At 32.5% G+C, this 20,338-nt stretch overlaps 2 protein-coding genes and 1 long non-coding RNA gene across 3 annotated transcripts in view; 1 reads left to right on the top strand and 2 right to left on the bottom strand.

Annotated features, from left to right (window-relative positions):
* On the top strand, positions 2,400–4,840 carry LOC109360968 (NADH-ubiquinone oxidoreductase 20.9 kDa subunit-like). Its single transcript, XM_019606223.1, has 2 exons — positions 2,400–2,614; positions 4,493–4,840. The coding sequence occupies exons 1-2, from the start codon at positions 2,461–2,463 to the stop codon at positions 4,639–4,641; spliced, it is 303 nt and encodes a 100-aa protein (XP_019461768.1). The 5' UTR covers positions 2,400–2,460; the 3' UTR covers positions 4,642–4,840.
* The window catches only part of LOC109360970, a 24,761-nt gene continuing 8,404 nt past the window's right edge, over positions 3,982–20,338 (bottom strand). The window contains exons 2-3 of the long non-coding RNA XR_002109237.1: positions 18,867–18,871; positions 3,982–3,993 (exon numbers count right to left, since the gene is read on the bottom strand). This is a non-coding gene — a long non-coding RNA (uncharacterized LOC109360970). The remainder of the gene's footprint in view (positions 3,994–18,866; positions 18,872–20,338) is intronic.
* LOC109360966 (ras-related protein Rab7-like) lies at positions 5,690–9,770 on the bottom strand. The gene is made up of 8 exons (XM_019606222.1): positions 9,588–9,770; positions 9,451–9,477; positions 8,903–9,002; positions 8,629–8,775; positions 6,577–6,657; positions 6,358–6,503; positions 5,989–6,052; positions 5,690–5,906 (listed from the first exon to the last, which is right to left on the bottom strand). The coding sequence occupies exons 1-7, from the start codon at positions 9,638–9,640 to the stop codon at positions 5,989–5,991; spliced, it is 618 nt and encodes a 205-aa protein (XP_019461767.1). The 5' UTR covers positions 9,641–9,770; the 3' UTR covers positions 5,690–5,906.

Consider the following 20,338-nt stretch of genomic DNA (forward strand, 5'->3'; position numbering starts at 1 on the left):
TATATATATATATATATATATAATTGGTGGAAGACAATTTTGGGATAGCCATTCAAATAGTATTTTTTGCTTGATAAGTAATTGCATGTATGGTAAACTGTGGGAATGGTTTTTTTTGGATTTTCGTTTAAGTTCTAATTAAAGGTTTATGGGTATGTTGGGAAGATGTTTTGATACGACGAAGAAGAGTTGTACGATCTTCCTGTTTTGTTTGTTAATTGGATGTTTGAAGAATGGTGAAGAGAGACAATGAGATTTTTGTGTGGACCTTATGAAGTTTTAGTAAAAAACAAAGTTATAAAAAAAGTTCATTGTTAATAAGGTTCTAAACCAATCCAAAAATAAAACTAAAAATTAGTCTAAAATAAATTAAAATTGCAAAAATCAAATGTAATTGGATTTTGTTGGATTAATATTGTAAAAATTATTCATTGTGTATCAGTTTTTGGATCCAACTCTAGGAATCAGACCAATCCAAACTTGATCGTATTAATTTGGCTTATTAGGAATATGTACAAATAAATTTGTTTTTTTGAAGTGTTTAACACTTCAATTCAATAATTTTTTGAACGAAACTATAATCCAAATTCAACAATTAATTAGTCATATTATAGGTTTAATAATGTTCATTTGATATGACTAAAAAATATGTTCTAGCTATGTAATATATTCTCTAGGTAAAAATTGCACAGTACATATGTGATTATTTTATCAATATAATTAAGTTATTAGATTTACTTTTTTCTAATATATAATACAATCACAATAAAGGAAGAAATCAATATCAATGACTATATTTCGAATTGTTTCTTTTTAAAAATTAGAACATCTTGTTGTGATATCATGTCCTTACCCATTGTCATATCCTAATTATGTTGTGGTCTTTGATTTAATGATTTTTAAATTTATATAATAGGTGTTGGTTTGTTTAAATTAACATGGTGATAGGAACAAAGTTGTGGACTTGTAACATTATGTCTTTGTGCACGTAAATAATATTGTGATAATATTATTATGATTGCATGTAAAGTTACCACTTTGAAGTGTATTAGACTTAAAATTTTAGTTATATTTAAGATTTTAGAAGTGTATATGTAAATATTCAATCTTTTATTAAAAAATCAATCCAAACCACATATAATATTTGAATCAGACTGGATTTTTTGTCAGACCCAACCACAAATTAATTATGTATTTAGATCAAATGATTTTTTACCAAAAAATCGATTCAAATTGACCATGAACACCCCTAGTTATAAGAGCATGATGGCTGGTCGTTGTATTATTTACAGCTACAAATGGGTAGAAACATATTTGTTCGCTTATGAAGGGCATATTATGTGCCATATTTATATTAAGATAGGTTAGACCAAACTTTTTCATGAGCATGTTAGACCGAAACTTTATAAAAGAATCTATTTAACTTAATATGTTAGACTTTAAGCCTTTTAAAAGGCCTATTTAGAGTGCCAAACTGACCTATTTAAATATTTTGTACTATAATAGTCATATCATACTATTTTAATATAAGTAACATTGTTATATCTATATATAATTATAATATAAAAATATAATTTAATAGTTAGAGTTAAATGAACCTAGTTAAAAGTGAGTCTATTAAGCTATTTAAATGTAGGTATGATACCTATTTCGAGATCTCATAGTATAACAAGCCTTGAAATAAGCTAAGAGGTCAAGTTAGACTTTTAAATAAGTGAGACTAAACTTTTAAATAAGTTAAACCTAAACTTTAGTTTTTTTAAAGAGATAAATAAATTAGACTCAAACTCACATATGTTATATAAGCTCGATCTATTTAAGAAAAAAACCTGACATGATCTGACATATTTCCATCCTTATTCATGTCGGTTGAAAATGATTTCATGATGTTTGATCAGTTATGGAGGTTAAAAAATCCATGGACATCATGTAAGAGTAGTATTTTCCCTTGAGCTTGTTGTGTACATTCTTGATGGAAGATAAATTAAGATTGTTAATGAAGATAAAAACTCAATTAGAATCAATCAAAATTGGGGTTGGGTTAAAAAAATGGAGAAAACAACTTTCATGAGTCACTAATTAGGATTTCATTACTAAAGTGACATTCTAAATGGTTCAACTCTATCCTCTTAATCAAATGGAGAAAACAACTTTCAAGACTTTAATATTGTTGGAGGTTTCTCTCAACCTCACAATCATACAAGTATCCTTACATGAGAACCAACCAAGTTTACCACAATGTAACTTATTCCCATTACAAGTTCTTGGGGTTGGGTTAAAAAAATACCTAGAAGTCCATGTATAATTGCAATGAACAGTATAAGCAAAGGTCCTATGGATAATGGGCTTTAAGTTTTAACCCATTAGGGTGAAAGCCCAACCTCAAATTTGAGATAAAGAAGAAGAAAGAATGGCACAATAGTAGTAGTGGCAGAAGTGAAGAAACAAAAGAAAGAAAAAATGAACACAGACATCACAGCATCGACGAAGCCAGAATACCCAGTTCTAGATCGCAACCCACCTTTTACTAGAGTGGTTGGAAACTTCAACACCCTCGATTATCTTCGATTTGTTACCATCACCGGTGTTTCTGTCACTGTTGGCTACCTCTCTGGTTCGTATTTTTATTATTCATTTTCTATCTCTTCGTTCAATTTTAGTCAAATTCAATGTTGGGTCTTCCTTAAATTGATCAAAATTGAATCTTTTTCTGTACATCTTGGTGTGTTAAATAATGGGTTGTTAAGGTATAGATGGATTGGAATTATTATGCAGTTTGAAATGTTTTGTCTTCTCATGAAATTATTCTATTTGTAATTCATTTGATTTGATTTCGATTTATGTTTAGTAGAAATAAATGAGAACTTTGTATCGTTTAATAATGTGAGGAGGGCTTATCTGCATATTTCATATATATGTTCATGTATTGAAGAGATTATTGATCTTATTTTATAGCATAAATAAAGCTGAAATAAATATTGTTACAAATATGTGATGGGAATGATGATTTTTAAATGATATGCTTGGAATGGGGTTATAAAATGGAGGTGAAAGTTTCACCAACCAGTTTTATTTGGAAAATTGTATTGAAAATTCATTCATGAATTATTGACCCTTATTTATAGCCCGTTAATAAATTGCCCTTAGTTTGATAAATTTTAAGTTGGTACAATGGAACCTAAAATGTTTTTCTACCCATTATTAGCGATTTAACTCCAAGGTTGTCCTAAATGAAGGATTTTTACCTCAGGATTCACCAGAGTCATTTGGGGCTGAACTTGAGGAAATAACTTTCACGCTGATCATAAATCAGAAATGAAAGAAAGGATCTGACCTTGAATTCATGTGATGCATATTGTTTTCATAATTTCATTGGAAATGAGGTTTTTCAGTATGGTTAAAGAGAATGAGTATCCAATATCCTTCTCAAGCTAAACCATTTTTATGTAAAGGTTTCAATAAATGGATGAATCTGATCTGATGATAATCATATAATCCTTTATGTTCAAAGTTTTAATGGGACATAACATGTAATGTTGGCAAACTTTTGTGAATATATATATATATATATATGTGTGTGTGTGTGTGTTGAATTAGTGAAAAGTGGGTGAAATATATATGGACTGTTTTTTTTATCCTTAAATAAACCAATTCTTCGATAATGTGTTTTTAGTCTTACAGTTCAGGAGTACTTTATGCACTTGCTTTCAGAATTTTAGTTTGCATCAATATGTGAATTAATTTTGGGAATCATAATAGAGGGTGCAATAGGTCCAATACTCCAATGACATGTTCGTCTAAGTTCCAACTCATCAAATTTCTGGAATTCCATTCACATTCTTGCTTCTAAGATATTTGAATTACCAACCAATGGGAATATACATTCAAGTTGTTTTTCTGTCTAACCATATAAGTTAGGTTTACTTCTCATGGATTACTTGTAATGACTTGCAAAAAGTCGCACATATAGAATTAGGGGCAAACCGAAGTGTACTTTAATTTATTTTCTTTCCGTGGTTGTTGCTTTTGTTATTACTACTTGTTTTGTTCTGTTTTGTGTTTCTGTATTTTCCTGCTGACATGTAAATGAGCTAGAATTTCTAAAATCATGTGGGTGGTGGACCTTCACATATTATGGAAATAACATCATCTTTGTGTCCTTCATTGTTTCTAGAAATAGGTATTCCTCAAATGACATCCACTATGTTCACAATGTTTCAATGGCTGTGTGTCGCTTTTCACATTTGTAAAAAACATGAATGGCATTGTGTACAAGTACAACTTATGAGATCCATTAATCTTATGATGAATGTGGATTGTACCTGGAAGGAATTAGAGAAGTCTAATATTGATGAATGTTGATACTAATCTTGTTTGTTTTTTCACAATGAATTGTTGGATGCATACATTGTAAAATAAGATTGACTCTGCGTGATTTGGTGCGAAACTGGCACATGATTAAACTTGTTCTTTTCCTTTCCTTCTTCTGTAGGGATTAGGCCTAGAATAAGGGGACCATCTATGGTAACTGGAGGTCTGATTGGAGCTATGGGTGGGTTCATGTATGCCTACCAGAACTCAGCTGGTCGAATCATGGGTTTCTTCCCCAACGACGGTGAAGTCGCACATTACAAGAAATGAGGATTTTGCTCAATTTATTATTTAGCTGTCTTCTTTTCGATGTTTGATATTCCAAACTCTGTTTGAACAATCATGGTCACCATGCATAATAAAATTCCAATTCATGTAACGATCTTAGTACAACTTTTGTTGAGTAGCCATGTCAATGACAACATTACTTCTTGCTGTCACCATTGGTGATTAATCAGTATTCAATACTTTTTTTCAGAATGATGTTTATATTGCTCCTTTTCTTGTTTCAACTGCTCTAATCTGTGTACATTGATGCTGATTGATTTATTGTTCATTTTTGGGGTTTCCATTCTGGCACATGCCATTGACGGATTGATTTAATGCTTGGTAGGGTGCTAGTGGAACACATACTTTGTTCCTGAGAGATATTTAAGGTTGATTTTTCCTTGCCCCCTTCCCCAACCTTTTGTTTGGGACCAACAGGATTGAGGTCTTGGCTATTACTGGATTTCTTTGCAGGAAGTTATGATCGTGCTTGATCTGTTTTCAGTCACCAATTAATACTGAACTTGTTACTGCCACTTCACCTAAAACACATTCCAATGATGCGGTAGGAATAGTGTACATTAGTTTATTTTTTGGTGCTTTTGCATAGGCTCGAGCCTCTAATAGTGTAAACTCTCAACTTATGAGCATTTGTTAACATAAAAGTAAGAGAAATAAAAAACCAAAGGCTTTTAAATGCTAGTTTCTTAATAAGTGCTAGTGCCAAACATTAGTTCGGGCTGCATAAGGAAGGAAAACATCTTCTGTCCTAAACTTTGTACCACTTCATGTATTTTTTCCATTTCCATTAATCAGAAAATATAAAGTTAATATATATTCGTTTCATGTTTTATTTTTCTGACCAATAAAAATCAAAAAGTGCATGGAGTGATATAAAGTTTGGGATAAAAGATGTGGCTACACTAAGGTGCCCAAACCATGAACATGATATGTATAAAGGACTGGTGCCAGCATGGGCAAATGTCTTAATATAAGCACTATTATGTATGTCACTTTAACTAAAAATCTTCGATTGATATGTTCAGCAAACAAAATAAAAACCTCATGCCACATCTAAATTTGACAATCAAAGTTGAAAGCAATTGCCTAAAACAACCTGTAGAAAATGAAATGAACATTCTTTCATACAAGTGCAACATTTTCGTCTTGTCCTTCTGAAAACTGGACTGCAATTTATCCGAATGGCAACAAAGTCAAACAGGATTTACTCACAAGCATCACATACAGAGTGTACAAAGGGGGCACAAATGACTATGGGACCAAAAAGAATCTGAGGAATTTGAGCCATATCAGCATCAGAAGGGAGTCCACGAAATCATCATTTCCATATCAGCAGGCACACCCACCCCTTTGCTCAGGCTCTGGAACAGGTTCAGGAACAGGTTGAAAATATCTGCAATGAATATTGAAATACTTAACTCAGTCAATTAAGCAACCACAAAATCTAGATAATTTATCACTTTTAATGGACCAAAAATGGTTTGAAAAAGGTGGAAGCTGAGACATCTATTAGATGAGAAATGGCATACTCCCCTCATTAGCTACCATCTCTAACATCAGTCAACTTTTTTTCTCACTTCCAATTAAAAAATACCAACCACAAAATCTAGAGAAAAATAATTAAAACCGTATTCTTTCTGAATACTACAGAACATATATTCATGATACTGTAACAAGCAAATCAAAATGAAATCTTACATGTCCTGGTCATGCTGATTGGCTAGAGCAGTCTTAGCAATACTTAGGAATGCAGCGTCCACGTTGTAGTCTTCTTTTGCAGATGTCTCAAAGTAGGGAATATTCTCTTTTGAAGCACACCAGTCTTTTGCTTTCTTCTCAGAAACCTGAATAGAAGATTATCATTAGACCTTTATGTAGGAGATATGGAATTTTAGATGTGTAAGAGTGTTTGCCTACCACTCGACTATTCCCACCATCAATATCAACCTTGTTTCCGAGCAATATAAATGGAAAAGTCCTTGGATCAGAAGGGTTTGCCTGTGTTACAAAGCAAAAATCATAATTGAAGCCTAACTTCAAATGGAAAAGAATAATCAAAATCGAAGGCTGTATAGTATTTTGAGAAGGAAAAGGACGTAGACAAAGCCAAACAATCAAAAGAAGTGGACAAATATAATAATACAAGCATCATTTCCAGGTGCCAAACAAGCCATCAGAACAAGCAAACATAAAACAGTGTTCAATGATCCAGTGAAATTATTCATCCTCTTCGAACAAGCTAAATAAATGCACAAGATTAAATAATTTAAATATCTGGTGGAGTCTTTTCAAATAGAGAATTACTACCTAACAGTTATGTGGTATATTTAAATTTAATTCAACCACATAAATAAATTGTGCTTTATGATATATTTAAATTTAATTCAATCGGAGCTACTACTTCAATCTTGATGCAGTGTGAAGACAGCCAAAACTGCAACATTGCAGTTGCAAACTGCCATTTAAAACTTGAAAGAAAAGGGTACCCAGGTTTGTTAAATAACAAGAAAAGAATAAATGTTATTAAAGATAATTTGTAAAAAAGACAAAAAAGTAACATCAAACTCCTAGATCAATCGAACTCAGAAATGCAAGAGCATGTAACTCGGTCTATTGACCCAATACAAGCTATTCAATAATATGAACAACACTTGAAGAAGGCTTAATTGAAGTTATGATTCCCAATGTGTTCCTAATTGCTAGGGGCAAACAATGCTAAACACAGACAGACATCCTCCCAAAGAAAGCAATTTAAAGCATTAGGGCAAGTGAAGAAAAATAAAAAAGTTATAAGCCTCAGTTGTTACCAAATACTAGGTTTTCTCAGTATCAAATCACTAGTAAATATTAAAGACTTCAAATAAACTAAGAAACATGATACTGATAATGTCGGGAGTTCAAAATGAAATGATTCTGAGAGAAGCGCACTGCTATAAAACAAAGCGCCCAAAAGCAGGATGATCAAGCAAAAAAGAAACACAAAAAAAAGAAACAAGCATTTCACAAGGTTCCTCCCACCCCTCCAAACCAAAAAAATAAAAAAACCATTTCCGAGCTTAAAAGTTAAAATACAATTGACAAGATAGAAGTAAAAAAAAGCAAGACATGAATTACACCATGCCATTTGTTCTTATGAAGGAGAGTCTAATTAATTATGCTCAGAAATGAAGAATCAATTTCTCTGGAGGACATAAAATAAAACTACAGAATATGATAATACTGGTCCAGGACAAGTAACACAAGAAAGTAAAGCTATGGCTCTAGCTATGGTTTAACCTCACAAGAAACACTCATGGCATAAGCAAAAAGAATCTCAACTAACCATTGGAGGAGATGGGAAAGGGTTAAGCAACGTCAAGGTCCTTACATAACCACAAATCCTTATCACAAAAAAGCTACATGAAATTCTGGTGATAAATTACGGTGCAATTAAGAATGCAACAAAGTTTTGGTTCAAGATTTACCTAGAATATCTCAATCCCTTTGCAAAACAATCAACAAAATCATGCAAAAATTACCATATAATCTCAACCTTCTCATACGATCAAGTGTTGATAAAAGATATCCAATTATCCACATAAACTTGTCATGCCTGAATTGAATCTGGATAGCACACAAGACAGACAAGCATGAACAGTGTCGTCACTATCTCTCTTTCAGAGCAGCTAGGACTCAGGAGTGAAATTTATGGTGGTAAAATATGATTCGATGGCACGGCAAAAGCCCATGCATTTCAGGGTCAAACAAACACCATCTAACAGTCTAACAGTCTAACCACTAAGAAATAGATTATAAAACAGTCATAAAAAAGATGGGAAAATGGAAATAAACCATAACAAGCCTAAAGATTATTCGTTTCTGATCATTTTAGCTGATGCCAAGTAACAGATTTTGCGGGATAGAAAGGAGCAACTCATCATGCAAATCACTGAAACTAACAAAAGTAGAAAAAACAGTGTCATAGAGAACCTGTCTTAGAAACTCATCGTGCCAGTTGTCAAGGGTATCAAACGACTTCATGACATTTACATCATAGACTAGAACACAGCAATCTGCCCCTCTATAAAATGCAACTCCAAGGCTTTGGAATCTCTCTTGCCCTGCAGTATCCCATATCTACCGACCAACCGGGAACCGAAAACAATGACAACATAAATAATTTAGTAATTTACATAACAATCTTCAAAAAATGATAATAAATAATATATAAAACAGAAAATACCAATGAACTTAAAAAACCTACTTGCAGAGTTACGAGTCTGTCATCAATCTGAAGTTCCTTAGTGACAAAATCAGCACCAATTGTAGCCTTATATTGCTGACTAAACTTCTTATGCACATATCTAAACAATTAGTTAACGGTTCACAAATCCTAATTCCAAGAACAAAAGCAGCATTAAAAACACAACCCCTCATACAAATCTATTGAAGCATTGACTTAGCATTTGGTACGCAAAAAGAACAAAACCGAAACCAATATTCTATTCTATTTTCTTTGATTCCACTACTTCTAGTGAAATTGTAATATTACATTATGTTGTTATCATAAAATACAGCAATGTAGAATATAACCAATATATGATAGCTTCCATGTACCAAAAAAAATAAATATGATAGCTTTCAATAAATGTAAAGAGCAATAGTATATGATTATAGTAGGGACCACATTCAGAATCAGTAATCATTAACGCGTCATAAAAGTAATTATAAGTAAATAGCACAATCAATCAAAGATTCAAGAAACCTATAGAAAAATGTGAAAGAAAGCGAATCAATGGAAGTGAAGGATACTGATTCATCAACGAGGTCTTTCCAACCCTGACATTGAATGAATGAAAATCGGATTAAGAAAACGGAATTAAGATAAACCCTGAGAATAAGAATAGGAATAAGAAATTAGGAATAGGAATAGGAATAGGAATACTAACCCGCTATCGCCGAGAACGATGACCTTGAGCAAGGTTCGCCTACGAAACGACATGTCGTTTTGTTCGTTTATTGAAGAAGAAGAAGAAGGAGAAGAAAAATATCTAAGATTCAGTTTGAAGATACCAAACAAATTTGGGGAAAAGGGGCGCCAACTATGATCGCTTCCTTCCTGCACATGCACTGGGTATTTAGTTATTTTAATTTTCAATCAATGCACTCTATCTACTCTCCCTTATTCATTTATTTCCAATTACATTTACATTGTATCATTCATTATTTAATCATGTATAAAATTTATATAATATTAGTGCATAAAAAAAAATTTCTTTACATTTTCGTTAGTTAATGCTGAATATATTAGGGAGAAAAATACTGGTAAGAATTAATAAGAGTTAATTTAGTTGTATAAGATTTTGATAGAGGTATAGGATGATCAAAATACAAAGTATTGGAACTGGCAGTTATTGGGAAGGGCAGCTATGGACCTGAAAGAGATTAATTCTTTAATCATAGAGTGATAAAATACATTAATAGTATAAAAAAATAGTGGTAAGTTTTTATATTATCAATATGTCATTGATATTTAATTACTGATTTAATATGTATACATTGACAATGTATATATTTCTTTTACACAACCAACAAATCATTCATCGATCATATCTTAACAATCATTGACTTTCAATCAAAAATAATATAAATTAATGAGAGATGATGTAGTGGTAGTATAATTTTTTACACCAACAATGCATGGATTTTAAACTATTTAATTATTATTGATTTCCTATATAAGTAGTAATATAAATGACGTACAAATTTTTGAACAAATAATATATAGATATTAGAATTATTATACTAACATATAACATACTATAAAATATTTAAGTTCTGTTTCTTAGATAAATAAATGAATAGGGAGGGGATTGAGTTGTTAGTTAAAAAAATATATTTTACATCTTATCTATTTATTATAAGAAAATCTAATGATTTAAATTAATGAATATATTTAAATAATTAGATTTTTCTAAAATGTAGAACATATTTTTTAAATTATTCTTAGAGTACACAATAAATGAATTTCCAAAACTATTGAGTTCAATTTGATTCAGATTTTACAGTTTTCATGAGTATAAACAACCAATTATATACCGATTGGGTCGGGTTATCGGTTTTAAAAATAACAAAAGCTACAACAAACCAGAAATAGAAAATCCAAAAACCAAATTTACGAAAAAATATTATATTAAAATAATATCACTGTGAAAAATCTAATTAAATGATGTATAAAGGAGGCGAAAGTGAGTATGATTGGATTTTATGATTTTAAAGTGATAAAGTGATTTCCAAACTGGGGACCCAAATGGTGGCAGTTTTAACTCAAGTGGAGGGTGCAAATGAAGTTGGTTAAAATTTATAATAAAAAAACATCTAATTATACTAAAATAAAAATAACATACATTATTCTACCATTAAAGTGTAAAATAATAATAAATAACAAAAAATACATAAGACAGGATAATACTTTATTTAAAATGTCGTTCGTCATTTTTTGAAATTAAACTCCTTAATAATTTAAATTTGCAACTATATTATATTAAAATCTATGGTATAAAATAATCAAGTAACAAAAAAGTACAATGAAAAAACAACGTAGCAAAGTTTGAAAATAACAATAATTATCAATAAAATATGTGATCGAAATTATGCACATTTATAAAATGCCATTCTTTGTTTTGTTGAAAACTTAAAGACGTGTATGATTGAAGTAAATGTTTAAACTATTAATCTTTTAAATTTATATTTTATTGTTTAATTGTCTTTTAAGTTTTTCCCAAAGCTTGACACAATTACGAAATAAATAGTTGTATTGTTCTTTATCCAGAATGGTTAATGATTTTAAGAATAAAATAATGAAGTTGATATTTCAGAATAATTTTCCTTAGTTTATCTTATTTAATTTCATAGGATAAAACTTTAGTATATTGTAAAAATATAAGATGTTAATTTGACAACTAACTTGTGACAACTCTTAATTATTCTTTGATTTTTGGATGGTTTTTTCAGGTATATATTCCATTCCAAGTTTTAGAAGATCTGTTTCCAGAAGTTTGACTAAAATAGCTTCGAGTTTATTGACATGCCCGATAGTGGCCATTCCAACAGACTTGAGACAAAATTTTCATTCTCAATATCAGGATTGGTCAGAGGCCAACGACACAACATACAAGATCCAATTCACACTACTATTAATTATGCCCGGACAAACAAGATTTGACTTCTATGATTGTCGGTCGTGCTTGAACAACCAACCTAACTAATGTAAAGGACGACAACGACAATACAGGTCAGGACCTGCTACGCTGTAGAACCTTCATTCACACCAAATGCATGGACACACCACTTTACCGTCGAAGAGATTCACATTGCCTATACGACAAATGTAATCCAAGTTCACAACATTCTCCGTCTAAGGCTACTAAAATGATAGAACCATACAACCTACAATAATGGCACATCATCTAGGAGTGCAAGCCACTTCATCTTAGTGTAAATAGCTAAGCCACCCATGAACTATGACATATTCTTTATGCTTCTCTCTAAGTATCATATTCCTATAAATCCTAATTAACTTGAGTGTCAAAGTGCATTACTTAGCTTACTCAAGATGGTCCAAGGCCGACAATTTTCCGAGCGGTTCAACCTATAGCCTAAACTTCGACAACACTCCAGAGTCAAGCCAACTCAGATACCGATAACCTCTCTTCTATATAAGAACATTAGTAAGGATAAAAATGAAAATTAAGTGAATTTGGTGATGGAAATGAGCAACTAAGTGAATTTGATTGAGAAATTGAAGACCTATTGTTGCACTAAAAGATTTGATCGGCATGATTTAGATGTAAGCTATCATGATATCTTTTAAATTTATAGCATGAACGCATGATGCTCTTTTATTATTAGAAAATCGACAATGAAAGGTTTAAACGACAATTCTGTCATCTATATTTTATGTCTTAGCTCCCTTTACATTTCCTCTACAACAAACTGAAAATGAAAATATATTGTTCTAATGTGAAATTATTTGTTGCATGAATAAGGAATGTAATAAGCAAAAGTGCAAAAATAATACCAAGAAATTCAAGCTTTTGCAACAGTCTCAAAATTCAAGGTCTTGCAAACGATGCTAGGGGGCTTGACGTGCATGCGTCCCTGAAACTCACCGGATTGAGGTTAGTGGTGGTGTCTTGTGTGGTTTATTATAAGACTTTTTATAGATGGAAATCCAAATTTGATATCATGGTTAAGAAAATCAATTATTTTATATCACAAATCTACACTTACTTATTTTATTATATTGATAGATTTTATATAAATATTTATTTGAGTAATAGTATAAATAAATAAATATGAAATGAATAAAATATCATATAGTTATATAAATTTTAAGTAAAATAAAATAATAAATATATAAATAATGTGAGATAATAATATAACTATGAGAGGATTAAATAATATATTAATAATATTTTTTCATTAGATAATATAGAAATATATCATTATATTTTTAATAAAACAATATTAAATAATGAATTAAATAAAAATGAATAAAATAATGAAATTAATAATAAAATAAAATAAGTAGGAAATTAATAGTGTTTATAATGAAATGCACAATAACCTTAATGATGCTGAATTGTTGTGGTTCTATACACAATAGAGATGAGATGCTGAAATTATATAATACCTCTATCAGAATTTATCATAAAAAAAGTATGTAAAATTTGTCCGTCAAAATTTTAATGAAATTGAGAATTCTAATCAGATTATAAGAGCGAAATAAAAAACGAGTATCGATTATTTTTAAATAGCGGAAAATCAGATATATTTTTGCTCAATTTTTATTGTTAATAAAGATTTATATAATATATTTTTGTAACATATATTCGTAACAAAACTTCAATAATCTCACACTTTGTCCACATATGGCCTGCCCATCAAGTAAGTATGATAATGTAATAGAATGATCATTCCAATAAAAAATTAAATAAATTGTAAAGTGTAACTATTAATAATATAAATAAATTGAAAATGGAATGAAATTAAGAGTGAAATTGTTTAGTTGGAGTGAAATTTTTTTACACAAGAATTCAAATTGTGAAAGTAAAAGTTGTTGGGAGCTATAGTATTTTTCTATAGGTTATATGAAAGAAATATATAAGTAAAATTGACAACACATCTTGACCATAAACTTTAAGATATTAAGTCTATGAGTCTATTCACTTCTATGCACTTTAACTCATTCACTTTTATAGAATGTTTCTTCGTTCACAATTGGAACACAGAACATCTCATTCTCAGCGAATCTCAAGTGTGAGTGACTCCCCTTTGAGTATTTGATACATTAGAGCTTAATTCTCAATCTACTTGCATTAGTGTTGACTTGTTATCACTGTTGACTTGTCTTTTCATCAATGAAACACATCACCTTAACCTCTTATTAGGAAGACTTTCATCACAAGGATCTCTCATGGATCTATCGATCACTTATTACTTCAATACTATATTGAGTCGTCGAACCATTGACTCTAATACCACTTGTTAGAAGATCTTCATCCATGAGCTATAATATTTTTTTCATGGACTAAGTGAAAGAAACATATATATAAGTGGGCTTGACACTAGATTTTAATCCAAAATCTTAACGCAATAGGTCTATAAGTCCATATACTTATGTATATTGTAACTCATTTACTTTTGCACAATGTGATACTTCTTTATTCACACTTGGAAGATCATAGACAAGGAAAAATATAAACTCCTATCAGCAATGGCATGGCACAACCAAAACCAATTAGATACAAAAAACACTACAACATTTTAAACGTACGACAACAGCTAAAAACAGTTGTCAAATGAAAAAAAATCACTCTCTTTGTCATATATAATGATTTTATAACTGTGATAGTCTAAGATGTTGTCTTTTGTTTAGACCATAATTTTTTGACTTTTGGGAACACTTTTTTAAAATCACTGCCTTTGCTCATTTAAATAGGCAACAATTTTCCTTCATCATTTAAATGACATCTCGGTACACAAAATTCTTATTTATTAGGATATGAGAAAGATATATACATACAACTATACCCCAACAAGCAAGCAGAAACGTTACACTAGACATCACACTTATAGATTTCTTAATTTGCAATATTTGCTCATTGCATGGCTTCTTCCTCCTTTTTCTTCATGCAAAAAACAAAGCTGAACAGTAAATATGCACATAAGAGACAGAAATTACTTGTAAAAACATCTCATTCTAACATTCAAGGATAAGACAAATAGAACGTGCTATAAATGAAAGATCCACAATGATTGCAGCATACCCTACAAGAATAATTAAAATCCTCGTGGAATGATTCATAATGTCCATAAAATATCACCTTTAACGTCACTATATTTCGGGTTTAACCCCAAGCTTTTTATTAGGGCAATCCATCCTCATAACCTATATGTATGTGCAATTTAAACATTTTCATCATGGTGTCACTAAAGTTCATAAATCATAATGAAATCTGATATCTAATGTAAATTGCAACAATGGAAAAGTAAGAGCTAGAGGGAGATCATGTCCATGTCGTGTTCCTATTGGTATTTCAGATCAATCATAATATGTTATTTAATTGATTTTTTTATGAAAATATAAACTATTATTTTATATTATTTAGTGTAATTCTATTGGTTAAGAATATAAAGTTAGGATCCTTTTGAGACAGATATTATATTCCTAAATTGCTCCATTTTTATTGCCACTTTAATAATACTTTCACATAAGTATCGAATAGGCAATGAGAATGTAAGAAGGAAAACAACACATAGTCCAAACTACATATTTCCTCTCAAATGTATCATCAGTTGTGATTGATTAGAATAATACTTAATTATTAAACTTTTAATATAAATATATTTTTCAACGATCACAACAAATAATATATGGAATGTTACACTTTTTTAAGACAATATATGTGTTTTCATTCAAACCTATTTATGGAGGAGATTGAAGTTTTCAAAATTACCTTGAAGAAGTTGAAAATAGCCGTGTTTCCATTAATTTAGTTAATTCATGGTTATAGGCTTATAGCCTTTTTTGATATAATCAGAAAATCCAATTATAAAGAAAAGGTAGTTCATTTTATAGACAAAGACTACATACTAGACTATATCTATATGCATGGGTGCGTAATGTCCCTCTGTTGGGTTTGGGCTCCTTTCCTATGTGAAGAAAGACCCAGTTAGACAAAGTCCACTTGTTCCACTTAATCTAATAGATAGGGGTCAGATGTGGAAAGGTAGTCAAGGCAATTTTATGCAAAAAGAGGCAATTGAAAAGTATGAGAGAAGATAAGAAAACTCAACCCGCAAGAACTCCAAGTAGCCGTGGGCAACTAGCGACTACGTCTTCGTTTACCGTTGGATCGATATGAAATTTGGATAGCAGGTTCATAACTTATAGTACTTCATTCTGAATGGTTGGATCAGTGAGACGACTTTCGAGGTGGTAGAAAACAAGCTGTTACAGTAGCTGTTTTTCTGATTTTTTTCCTGGTTTTTCTTGTTTTCATTTTCAAGTTTGTTGCTCTGTTGTATGCCGTATTGTTGTGCATGTTTTGCGCTATATTTTGGAGACACTCTTGTATTCCTATTTTAATTATAGTGGATCTTGATTGACTGACTTGTGCTCGTGGTTTTTACTTCTCAGTTTGGGAAGGTTTTCCAAGCTAAAATTCTGGTGTCCCTTTTGTGTTACTACATTATTTGATATTGCTCCTCATAGATTCTAGCAAGTTTGGGAAATTATTATCCGCTGCATATACTCTGTTAGAGTTTACATTGTTATTGTGTAGAATTTTCCATCAGAGTGGTATTAGAGCTCTTTGGGGTTTAAGGTTATTTAATTTGCTTGAATGATGGAGGCAAATACATATAGAATGATATGTTTGAATGACACTAACTATCACTTGTGGAAAGGAAAAATGAAAGATTTATCATTTGCGAAGAATTTGCATATTCCTGTGTTTGATACTGAGAAGCCAGAGTCCAAGTCTGATAAGGATTGGAGTTTTCAACATCAACAAGTTTGTGGTTTCATTCGGCAATATGTAGAAGACAATGTCTACAATCACATTGCCAATGAGGAAAATTCAAAATCTTTATGGAAGAAAATTGAATCTTTGTATGCTTCTAAATCAGTGAATAATAAATTATACTTGTTGAATTTCTTGATGAATTTCTTGATGAATTTGAGGTACAAGGAGGGAGCTTCTATTTCAGATCACTTTATCAATTATCAAGAATGGGTATCAAGTTTGATGATGAAGTATTGGGACTATGGCTACTGAATACTCTACCAGATTCTTGGGAAACATTTCGAGTTTCAATTACAAAATCAGCCCTCGATAGTATTGTCTCTTTGGAGAGTATAAAAGGAAGTATTCTTAATGAGGAGATGAGAAGGAAGACACATGGTACTTCATCTATTTCTGAGGTGTTTGTCACTGAAAACAGGAGGAGAAGTCATAGAAAGGAACCGAAAGGTGATAGAGAAAAGGGCATAAGTAAGTCCAAGTCCAGATACAAGAATGTGGAATGTCACTATTGTCACAAAGCAGGTCACATACAGAAGAATTATTTTCAATGGAAAAGGGAGAACAAAGACAAGAAGGGCAAACAAAACGAGAAGAATCCTGATGATGATGATCGTGTTACTACTGCTACTTGGAATGATCTTATTATTCTTTGTGATTGTGATTTGGTTAATCTTGTATCAGATGAGAGTATGTAGATAATTGATAGTGGTGTTACACTGCATATTACACTAAGGAAGGAGTTCTTCACATTTTACACTTCTGGTGATTTTGGAGTGTTGAAGATGTGTAATGATGGTGTGTCAAAGGTAGTTGGTATTGGTGATATTTGTTTGTAAACCAACATGGGAGTGCAGTTGTTGTTGAGAGGAGTTAAATATGCTCCAGATGTTCGTTTCAATTTGATTTCTGTGTAGATGCTTGATGATGGTGGTTAAGATAATCATTTTGGTTCTGGAAACTGGAAACTCACTAGAGGTAACTTGGTTGTGGCCAGAGGGAAGAAAATTTCTAAACTATATTGGACAAAAGCTTTGGTTGCTAAAGAAAGTGTGAATGCCATGGATATGGAAGCTTTTTTGTGGCACCGCAGACTCAACCATAACGGTGAAAAAAGGTTGAATTGTTTAGCCAAAAAGGATGTACTTCCAGGATTGAAGAGTGCATAGTTGGAGAAATGTTCTCATTGCATGGCTAGTAAGCAGACCAGAGTATTCTTTAAGAAGCATCCCCTTCAAGGAAGTCATAGTTGCTTGAATTGGTGCATTTTGATGTTTGTGGTCCATTGAAGGTAAAGTCATTTGGTGGTGTGTAATGCCCCGAAAATTACTCCAAAAATCTTGCTCAAAAATGGGTAATTTTTTTTTTAAAATAATGATGCCATATAAATTTTATTTCCTTATTATTCGTTTCATTTTCGGAACATCACTTTAAGTAACATACAATGCGGAAATAAAAAACCATTACTTAATGAGAATAAAAATAACTCAATATAACTTCGAATCATACTTCATTAGAATATCATAAAATGTTGATACGAAGTACCAGACGGAATCCTAATCGTCGCCCAAATAAAACTACTCACAAAATAAATACCCTACACAAGTACACTAATCAAAAAGCAAAATAGAAACGGAAACAGCTCCTAGCGGCTAGCCTCAGCATCTGCGGGTGTGCTGGAACACTCACTTGGATCCTCCTCTATCTCCAAGTTGGAGGAGAGGTTGACAACTTCAATGGAGTCCTCAATGTTAATCAACTCCACGCAGTCATCCTCTTCAGCTGCTGGCTCGTCTTCCTCCGCCGCCATCTTCTCCTCTGGAACATAGGGCGAATGCTGCAAGGGAGTCACCAACCTTGCATCCGCTTGGAGGTTTGGCATCATCCGACGGGCTGCTCTCCTCCATACTGGGGAATTCATCGCATCATCCCAAGTCTGTCGCCTCCTAGAAGGTCCTACAATATTTGGCCCCTGAGGGGTCACAGACTGGGTTGACGGCACCACAAGTGCCGGTCTACGAGGTGGTAGGGTAAAGGAAGCTTCCAGCTCCTCGTGATGGTAGGGAAAGCGCATGAAAGGTCCATCAAACACCATCTCTATCTCTAAGGCATAAGGGCCTGTGTAGGTGTATCTATGACCATCACTACTCCATGCCCCCTCTTGGGACATCGTAAACCGGTAACTCCGAATTCTGACCGAGCGATCCATATGAACAAGACGCGAATAGAAGAAAAATAGAAAGAAAAGGGATTAAAACATCCAATGAATATTACTCATTGACGGCATGGAATTACACGAAATATTACATCCAGGCAGACACGCATAATAACACAATATATACATCACATATAAAAAAATGCACAATGATGAATGATGTTATAATCTCAGATTATGAGGATCAAAGTCCACAATCTCAATGTATGAATGTTATGCTTGTTTCATCCATCCTTTCACCAATATCCTTATTCGGAAATAACCAAGAGTACAGGTCCCATAACAAGCCGATTTGAATGCACCAAAATTATTCCTCGCAAGGATATATGATCGATTTGTTCCGAAGAACTGTCCATTTCAGGATGGTGTCGTATCAAACACTTTCTGTGCATCCCTCTCATTGATCCTGATTACAAAGAGGGATTGTCAGAGATCGTCTAGTTTGTACTGTGAGAACTGTCTGATCCAACAGAATACCTCATCCATGAATACAAGGGACTCGTCTCACCTAGACTCACCCTCAAGACTTTGTTGACGAACCATCGCCATCGTCGTCTCTCTCAACATCTCGGGGCTCGTTCGTCTCCCGTAAATTTCCTCTCCACTACTTCATTATCCATAATGACTATGCACACTAACCGAGGTTAGCCGATTAAATCTTTTAATCATTATTTTATATTATCGGCCCAACCTAAGACATCTCCCAAAGGAATGCTTCATGTGGGACCCGATCTTACGTCATAAAAGAGGAATAACATGCTTACCACTATGAACCATCGCTGAATATCCTAGACGACCACATGGCCAAGCCTCTGATCAAACGACCTCGCTGCATGGTATCATGTAATCCTTTTTGGGCATTTCCCTAATCACGACATCACAGTCGGAAACCTTGCCCTAAATAGGCGCAAGAACAAAGGTACTTGTTTAAGTTTGTCAATTTTGGACACCAGACTCAATCATCTGAGTAATGGTCTTTCGCAAGTGTAAATACACTTCAAACGCCAAGCTAGGGCTATTGGCTAAACAATGAAACAATCAGAAACAACCAAAAATATTGTATGTCTCTCGCTCAAGCGAGAAACTGTCGCTCAAGCGACGAACTCATCAAAACAGACTCAATTCTCTTCCTGATTCTTGCCCAAGCGAGGGACTGTCGCTCAAACGACAAATCCATGAAAAATTGGTCAAATTACCTATCTGGTCCGTGCCCGGGCGAAATATGGTCGCTCGGGCGCAAAAAATGCCCAAAACGGGCCCTCTGGCCCTCGCCTTTAACAAAGCAATTCCTTACTTTTATTATTTTCAAGAATTTCATATAGTTATTTACCTTTACAACTTCTTGATGACAAACATGCCATTAGGCTCTCGTATATATGAGAGTTATCGTTCAGAC

This window comes from Lupinus angustifolius, chromosome LG11, assembly GCF_001865875.1.
Source record: "Lupinus angustifolius cultivar Tanjil chromosome LG11, LupAngTanjil_v1.0, whole genome shotgun sequence".
NCBI classification, from domain to species: domain Eukaryota; kingdom Viridiplantae; phylum Streptophyta; class Magnoliopsida; order Fabales; family Fabaceae; genus Lupinus; species Lupinus angustifolius.

Bases quoted from the DNA above. Each gene is read 5' to 3' on its own strand.
- LOC109360966 (XM_019606222.1), bottom strand. From the start codon at position 9,640: ATGTCGTTTCGTAGGCGAACCTTGCTCAAGGTCATCGTTCTCGGCGAT. The intron at 9,003-9,450 runs GTATCCTTCACT...CTAATTGTTTAG, and splicing joins AAGACCTCGTTGATGAATCA to ATATGTGCATAAGAAGTTTA. The intron at 8,776-8,902 runs GTAGGTTTTTTA...GTTGGTCGGTAG, and splicing joins ACAGACTCGTAACTCTGCAA to ATATGGGATACTGCAGGGCA.
- LOC109360968 (XM_019606223.1), top strand. From the start codon at position 2,461: ATGAACACAGACATCACAGCATCGACGAAGCCAGAATACCCAGTTCTA. The intron at 2,615-4,492 runs GTTCGTATTTTT...CTTCTTCTGTAG, and splicing joins CACTGTTGGCTACCTCTCTG to GGATTAGGCCTAGAATAAGG.